The sequence below is a fragment of the Octopus bimaculoides genome, chromosome 9 (genome assembly GCF_001194135.2).
Source record: "Octopus bimaculoides isolate UCB-OBI-ISO-001 chromosome 9, ASM119413v2, whole genome shotgun sequence".
Taxonomy (NCBI): domain Eukaryota; kingdom Metazoa; phylum Mollusca; class Cephalopoda; order Octopoda; family Octopodidae; genus Octopus; species Octopus bimaculoides.
The window spans coordinates 66,858,964-66,867,703 of record NC_068989.1 but is presented as its reverse complement, the minus strand read 5'-3'; the positions used below and the strand labels follow the sequence as shown (position 1 = coordinate 66,867,703).

Sequence of the window (8,740 nt, the reverse complement as noted above, 5' to 3'; positions counted from 1 at the left end):
TGGACGCTTGATGAGATCCGAGCCATTGATATGAAAACTCGAAAAATACTAACAAGCACACATAATCTCCACATAAACAGTGACGTAGACCGCCTCAGCCTAAAACAAAAACAAGGCCGTAGAGGTTTATCATTGACCCAAAATGCCTTTGAATGTTGTATCATATCTCTTCGGTAACATCTTTTAACCACCAAGTGTCGAAGTTCATCCCTTGACCAAGTTTGCATACATGAAGCTGATAACATCATAAGACTTGGAAGGCAGCTTCTTGAGCAACATTATTTCTCTGATAACCTAGAATACACACCGCAGATGAAAGGATGAGCCCATATGAGCTGAAGACTATGCATGGATATGTTAGTAGAAAAGTTCCGAGATGATAGTAACATTGATCATCAAAACAGTTCATCATGAACCAATAGCCAAATTATACTACTTCCTACTTTGAAGGTTATGCATTTACAATCCAAGAACAGGAAATATCAAACAAGTACCTGATGCACAAAAGGGACAGAGATGCAGGTAAAACAGTAAAATGTGACAACCGATGCAGCCTCTGTGGAGTTAACACCGAAAATATCATCCACATCATAAGCAGTTGTCCGAAAATGTCATCGCGGTATTATCTACCGATGAGACGTGATGTTATGGGCAGGACACAGTATAACAAGATCTGTCAAGAGAATAACTCCAAGGACAAAGAAATAAGAACCGACAGTATGGCAGAAGCCATAGCCACTCATAATAAAAAGGAGTACGGGTGGAATGTCCCAGTGAAAACCTCAATAAAATGTAAGCACAACAGACCTGATATAATGATTTGGAATAGAGAAGAGAAACCGTGCACAGTTGTAGAAATTAGATGCCCAGCTGATGTTAACTTAAAGCTGAAGATCAGTGAAAAAGAGAACAGCTATGCTGAACTATTGAGAAATCTGCAGTTACTCTATCTAAATTACAAGTTCAGGTTTATACCTGTAATTATTGGAGCCCTGAGATATGTAACACACTGCCTAAATATCAATCTTGAGAAATTAGGTTTCTCAAAACCAGAAAGGAGAAAGCTTACTGATCCAGTCGATTACTAGAACTGTAAATATCTGTAAAACTTCACAGAAGTTTAGCATTTAAATATATATGAGTATGTCTAGATATGCAACCATATGCATGAGAATACGTACATAAAGTAAAACATACAAATCTGCACATACACATACATACATACATACATACATACATACATACAAAGATACTCAGTTGTTGATGTTGAAAGGACTTTTGAATCTAGGTTAGAAACCGGTTCTTTCTCTATTGGCAATAAATCTTGCAATAAAACTGAACAATGACATACATACATACATACATACATACATACATACATACATACATACAGGCTAAGCTTCCTGAAATAGTTTTCACACTCTACGAATTTCTTAACGTACCTCAACTAAACCTTGGGAGAAGTATACTCCCTTTCTGCATAATAAATAATGGTGTGCATGGCTATGTCCCCGGTAAACTTGAGGATGATGTTAGCATTAACATGAAGTGTAGATTCTCTTAGAATCATGACTGTTACATCAAATCAGTTTTCGAAATTTATGCTTTTGTAATCAAGAGCAGGAGATAGCTAAAATATATCTAATCAACCAAAAAAGCAGTGAAGCCCTTCAACCCTCAAGGTACTTTGAAAAATGTTATTAAGTTAATATGTTTCAGTACTGCATGGCGTTGTTGCCGAAACAACATTCAATACCATTCATATGTAAGACTACCCAGGGATAAAAATGAAGAATACTTCTGATACTGAATACATACACTTGTTAACATAAGGAATATTGATGTAGCATTCCTATAAAGTCTTTCGGCAAGATTAAACAACATGTACAGTCATTGAGATCAAGTGCTATACCTATGTGAATATGTCTTTGAAAATAACTGAGAAAAAAATACTTTGGGCAATTCTTCGGAACTTACAGCTTCTTTACCAAAATTGTATATTCACATTAATACCTGAAATTATTGGTGTATTCAGCTACATCAATAAATGTGCAAGAGGGAATATGAGAAAAAACAAAAGTGACGTAGGATTTGAGGCACAGAACCACTTGTTCTTATATCATATCCAAGTTATAGGATCATTGATACTTTGTAAGAAACAAGCTCCTTTTGAGAAGAATTAAAACAACCATCCATCCATCCATCCATCCATCCATCCGTCCGTCCGTCCATCCATCCATCCATCCAGCTAGCCGGCCATACATATATACATACATGAAAATCTACATACATAAATACGACGTGCATAGAACTGACGTGCAAGCATTGAGGACTGTTTAAAAGATGTTTTTGAACATATAGTTTACAATAATGTCGAAGTAATTTTGCCTACATGAGTAACTATTTTGTTCTTCTGTCATATATGCAGAAATTCCCTTTTACGCACAAAATTAACGTTATTCAGCCCAGTTTACAAGAAAAAAAAACTTCCTGTATGTTGGATTTGCGATAATGGCTGACATTGATAACTCTGAAACCAAGAAACTAATCCCATACATGCATATATTCATCCATACTGTTTCAGCTGTTGCAAATGCATAAGGATATGTAACAATAGTTTTGAATAAAAGCCTGGGAATATTGATATTTTTGAAATATGAATAAAGCAAACTCATTGTCATCTTGCGAATCTAACTGATGAGTGGAACAATAGGGATTTGCAAAACATTACAAATGTTCTCTGTTTGATTTTTTCTTAAAATGAACATAAACATACATACATACATTAAATTATTGGTTCGTTAAGGTTTAGTTTTCTCCTTACTATAGAAAATATCGATAGTTTTTTAATCAGCTCTGTGTTAAGACTATTACGTGGAGGCGCAATGGCCCAGTGGTTAGGGCAGCGGACTCGCGGTCAGAGGATCGCGGTTTCGAGTCCCAGACCGGGCGTTGTGAGTGTTTATTGAGCGAAAACACCTAAAGCTCCACAAGGCTCCGGTGAACCCTGCTGTACTCTTCCACCACAATTTTCTCTCACTCTTTCTTCCTGTTTCTGTTGTACCTGTATTTCAAAGGGCCAGCCTTGTCACACTGTGTCACGCTGAATATCCCCGAGAACTACGTTAAGGGTACACGTGTCTGTGGAGTGCTCAGCCACTTGCACGTTAATTTCACGAGCAGGCTGTTCCGTTGATCGGATCGACTGGAACCCTCGACTTTGTAAGCGACGGAGTGCCAACCACCACCTAAGACTATTACACCCCCACACAAATTCATAAACGTAACTGTTTTGATTATTTGTGATCAATTTAATTTCCTATATTCAATCACGTCGCCTTACTCAACCTTTCTTGATCAAAGTTATTGACATGATTATTCATTCTTCTTAATATGAATATAATCTCAATTGATTTACAACTTTTAGTCTGCTGTATTAATTGGTAAGCACTCTCTCTACTAAGGAGATATAATGTGATATTACACTACAGTAAGATATTAGATGTTATCTTATGATAGTAAGATACATGATACTGCTAACATGGACAAAAATATCGAGAGATATTATTACTGTATATTTCACTTCGTGATCAATTCAACACCACGACATCTTGGGCAAATATCTTCTACTATAGCTACGGGCCAATTAATGACTCGTGAGTGAATTAGGTAGACACAAACTGTTGAGGCCCGTCGTGTGTGTGTGTGTGTGTGTGTGTGCGTGTGTATACACATATACATAACTAATTGCACACACATATATATGTGGATATGCTTACATATACAGGTGTGTATGGGGGGGGGCTGTGTGTCTGTGTTTGTCTCCTCACCGCTTGATAACCGGTGCTGGTTTGTGTATGTTCCGGCAACTTAGTCAATGAAAGGGTAAAAGAAACCGATAGAATAAGTATCAAACTTTAAAAAAAATAGCAATGGGTTCGAGTTGTTCAACTTAACCCTTCAAGGTAGTACCTCGCATGGTCGCAATCCAATGATTGAAACAAGTAAAAAGTAAAAGATATTACAAAAACCAAAAGAAGAAAAACATAAAAAAAACAAAGCAAAAGCAAAAAAGATGGGAAAGAAAAGAGATATTCTAGATTTTAAAAAATTGGCTTTATGTTTAGATTTTAAATCATTATTTGATTACAATTATTAATTGAATAAATTTGGTTTATTATTGCATTAATTACAAAATTTCTTTGATTTGTTTTTGGTTTTCCGTTGCTTTATTTACAGTGCGCAGATGGGATCTTTGAGAATTAAAAAAATTTTAATTACAATTTACTTTCAGGTCTATCAATTGCCATTGTGGTATCGCTGTTCATTTCCATCTGTATTGAAGGACTTCAAGAATACAGGAGTGCAAGAATATTGAAAGCTTCTCTTCGGAAACCAAGGTACATAATTCAATAATAATAATATTGGTTTCAAATTTTGTCACAAGGGCAGCCATTTTGGGGGAGGGGATGATTAGATCCCTTCGACCCTAGAGTTTCACTGTTACTTAATTTATCGACCCCGAAAGGATGAAAGGCGGAATTTGAGCTTAGAAAGTAGCGGCAGATGAAATACCGTTAAGCATTTCGCCCGGCGTCCTGACGATTCTGCCAGATCGCCGCCTTAATAATAATAATAATAATAATAATAATAATAATAATAATAATAATATTTTAAAAGAATTGACGTAACTCTTCACAAAGGTAAACAGTCAAGACGAAGAGCGTGATTCGATTGTAAGATATTTTATTAGTTGAACGATATTTCAACAATACGTCTGTCTTTGTCAAGTTCAAAATAAGAAGTGATAAAAATTACCCTTTTTTTCAAAAGAAGCTCAGGTTTTGCTCCACATACATCTTCAGTGGCTTTCCAAACCTGATCATGCAACGGTTTCTTTTCAATTTCTGCAACTTGCTCTCTTTGAATTTCCTTCTCTTTTTCTTCTATTCCGTACTTGATCACCTATTCTTTAGTAATTTCTCTGGGCTGTTCCGTAAATTTTCTAGTAGGTTTTGTCTTCCCATCTGTATACACTCTTCCACAACAATTAAGCCTCTTCCAATATCGTTAACGCGTCGGAGAAAAGGCTTAGCGGTATTTCTTCCGGTTATTTTACATTCCGGCTTAAAATTCTGCTGAGATCAGATTTACCTTTCACCTTTTCTGAACCGATAAGTGTCAGTGAAGTACAGGGGTCGATGCAATCGATTAACTCTCTTCCCCTAAAACTACTGGCCTTTTGCTCAAAACATGATACAAGTAGTTTAACAATATGATAACCACTGCAAGTCTGCATGTGAGGATCCTTTTTGCCTTGTACCTTCAACTCTTTGACGGAGTCTTAGGGGCCAAAGTGACATGCAGAATGTCTTTCGAATTTTCAGACCTGGTGGTGCTCATCTCTCTCTAGATCTGACCATTATCGATTTCTTCCAGAAGAGGGAAAACCAGTCACACAGGAAGAAATATTTAGAGAAAAAAGAATCGATCCCAGCACAAGATTATGACTTTATTTTATCAATACCGAAAAGATGAACGGTTAAAAGATGAACGGGATTTGAGCTCGGAGTATAGCGAGTCGGAATATTTACCGTAAATCAATCTATTTGCCATTCTAGCGATTTTATTAATCGACCACCTTAAATATGTAGGATTATGTTCATTCGGATCAACATTCAACGCTATCGCCGTGATACATTTAGTCAATGAGAAGGTGCTAATTAACTACTGGGGTCAGTTTCATCGGATATACATCTTCAAAATGTGCGTGTTCGTGCCTAAAATACAAATTGTTATTATTAAGAATAAAAATAGAAATGAAAATTAATCACATCATTTTCTACTCATTTCTCAATTATATGCAACGCACCCTTTCTTATAAACACGTAATTTTGTAGCGATGGAAAAAAAAAGCTTAACAACAAAAACAGACGAACAGAGAAAGAAACAATAATTTTATGATTGAGTGAGAGATATGTCTCCGCAAAAATTTCACTATGAAAACTCAAATTCAAATTTAACGTCAAAATTTGTCATACTTTTTTTTCTCTTTCATTTGCTCAGGATTTGTTGTATATAAATTATCAATAACTTTATATATTTCAATTCGATACATTTTCTTCGGGTTTGCATGTTTTTTTTCTCTCCAGAATAAGGATGAATTCTCTATTCATGACTTTTTAAGTAAATCGATGTGACAAGCTGACATTTAAGCGATAGTTTAATGTAAAATTCATTGGATGTCAAGAACGGTGTGTATGTACGTACGTATGTATGTATGTATGTATGTATGTATGTATGTATGTATGTATGTATGTATGTATGTATGCATGTATGTATGCATATATGTATGTATGTATGTATGTATGTATGTATGTATGCATGTATGTTTGTATGTATGCCAGCTATTCAATTTTATTTCAAGATTTCTTGCCAAAGAGAAGGAGCCGATTTCTAACCTAGATTCAGGGCTCCTTTATTAGAATTTCAACATCAACAGGGTATTCTTGCATGTATGTGTATATATGCGCGGAATTTGAAATCAGTGCATGTGCAGATTTGCATGCTTTGTTTTATGTATGTATTCTCATGCTTATAGTTGCATGTCCAAACATGCGCATATATTCCTAAATGATAAATCTTAACAAATTTTTAAAGTGATGGTTTGGATCTGTAGCCTTCGAATCAGCTTTCTCCTTTTTGGTTTTGAGAAGCCTAATTATATAAGTTTAATCTTGAAACCTGGGAAGAGTAACTGTAGATTACTTAATAGTTCAGCGTAGGCATTTTCTTTTTCGCTGTTTTTTAGCTTTATGTTAACATTCGCCGGGCAGCTGATTTCTACTACAGTACACAGTTTCTCTTCTCTGTCTCAAATCACTACGCCAGGTCTATTATGTTTACATTTTATTGAGGGTTTCACTAGGACATTTCACCAGTACTTTTTCTTGTATGAGTGGTTATGACCTCTACCATACTGTGGGTTCTTATTTCTTTAATCTCAGAGTTATCCTTCCGACGGATCTCATTAAACAGTGTCCTGGCTACAGCATCACATCTCATCGGTAGATAATACCGTGATGAAATTTTCGCTCAATTGCTTATAAAGTGGTTGATATCTTCGGTGTTAACTCCACAAAGTCTGCATCGGCCACCACATTTTGGTGTTTTTCCTGCGTCCCTTTTGTGCATCAGGTATTTGGTCGATATTTCCTGTTCCTGGATGCAAACACAAACTCCTCAAAGTGAGAGTTAGTAACCCGGTTGTTGGTCCATTATAGACAGCTTTGAATATCAATGTTACTACCATCCCGGAATTTCTTCTAATATATCCACGAATGGTCTTCTGAGGATATACGCTCATCCTTTCATCTGATGATAAGTTGCGGTAGAGTCTTTCAACTTCTTTGGGCATGTAATCAAGGTTATCAGACAAGGAATGCTGCTCAAGGAGCTACTTTCCAAGTCTCATGATGCTATCTGCCTTGCTTATGCAAACTTGGTCAAGGAATGCACTTCGAAACTCGGTGGTTAAAAGATGTTACTGAAAGGATATAATATGACATTCTAAGGCAGTCTGGATCGATGTTAAGTCCCTGATGCCTTGTTTTCGTTTTAGGCAGAGACGGTCTACGTCGCTGTTGATGTGGAAATTATGTGTGTTGGCTAGTCTCTTCCAGGTTTTCACATAAATGATTCGAAACTCATCAAGTGTCCAATCAAGTAGCCCAAGTATTGGTATGTGTAACGGTACTACAAACACATTGTTTTATTGAATGAAGAGAGTTCTGAGATCCATATTTTCTTTATCTGGCTGTAATATTCTTTATTGACATGTGTCTTGTTGCAGTTACCAACGCAAGATATGTTTTCATCTACCTCTAGCTACCTGTAACATTCCTCAACAGATATAGAGGAAACAGTTAAATCATTGATGGAGATGTTACCAGTCTGATTTACAGTTTTCCCTCTTTTCATAACCATATAGCAACGTTTATCCTGACCAAACTCCAACCCTGTATCCTTTGAGAATGTTGTAACCAGGTCAAAGGCTCTTTTTCATCGCATGCATACTCTTCGCATACGATTTCAAGTCATCCACAAGGAAATAATGCGTAAGTTTGGTATTTCTGTTTCCTTGTGAACCAGTGAGATATCCTTCAGACTTCCTTAACATGAATGACAAGGGGTTTACAGAAAGTATAAACAGCATCACAGAGAGTCTGTCCCCTTGAAATATACCTCTGCGATACTATATTTTATCGGTGATAATACAATCACTTCATATCGGTGGTCCACGATGAAGTCAGGCCAGCTATGGCTTTGATTATGTTCACTGGAACTTTAATAAGTCGAAAAGCTTCTAGTATCCATGAGATTCAAAAGCTTTCTTGCAGTCCAGCCACATTGAATCTAGGTTCCTCCTATGCTCCCAAACCTCTGATATGGATTCTTCAAATCCAATCTATTAGTGGCACAGTGAAAATTTGTTAGAAATTCAAAACAATTCTCCATCTGAGATTCTTATGTGAATAGACGCACTCACGTGGGTGTATGCATCGACAGTTCAGCCAACACACCAACTCAACCACATATTTACAAAAACCGGGTAGGTCTTATCGCTTTGTTAGTGATTGGCTAGAACGCTTTTAAGAACTTAATTTAAGCTCAAAGAAAAAACATATTTGCATACACACAGACACACACACACACACACACACACACACACACACACACA

At 36.4% G+C, this 8,740-nt stretch overlaps 1 protein-coding gene across 1 annotated transcript in view; it reads left to right on the top strand.

Moving 5' to 3' along the window:
- Window positions 1-8,740, top strand: part of LOC106870040 (probable low affinity copper uptake protein 2) — a 19,863-nt gene that overhangs the window by 3,329 nt on the left and 7,794 nt on the right. Inside the window, exon 2 of the mRNA XM_014916011.2 lies at window positions 4,295-4,400. Within this exon, the coding sequence (XP_014771497.2) occupies window positions 4,295-4,400 (106 nt within the window). The remainder of the gene's footprint in view (window positions 1-4,294; window positions 4,401-8,740) is intronic.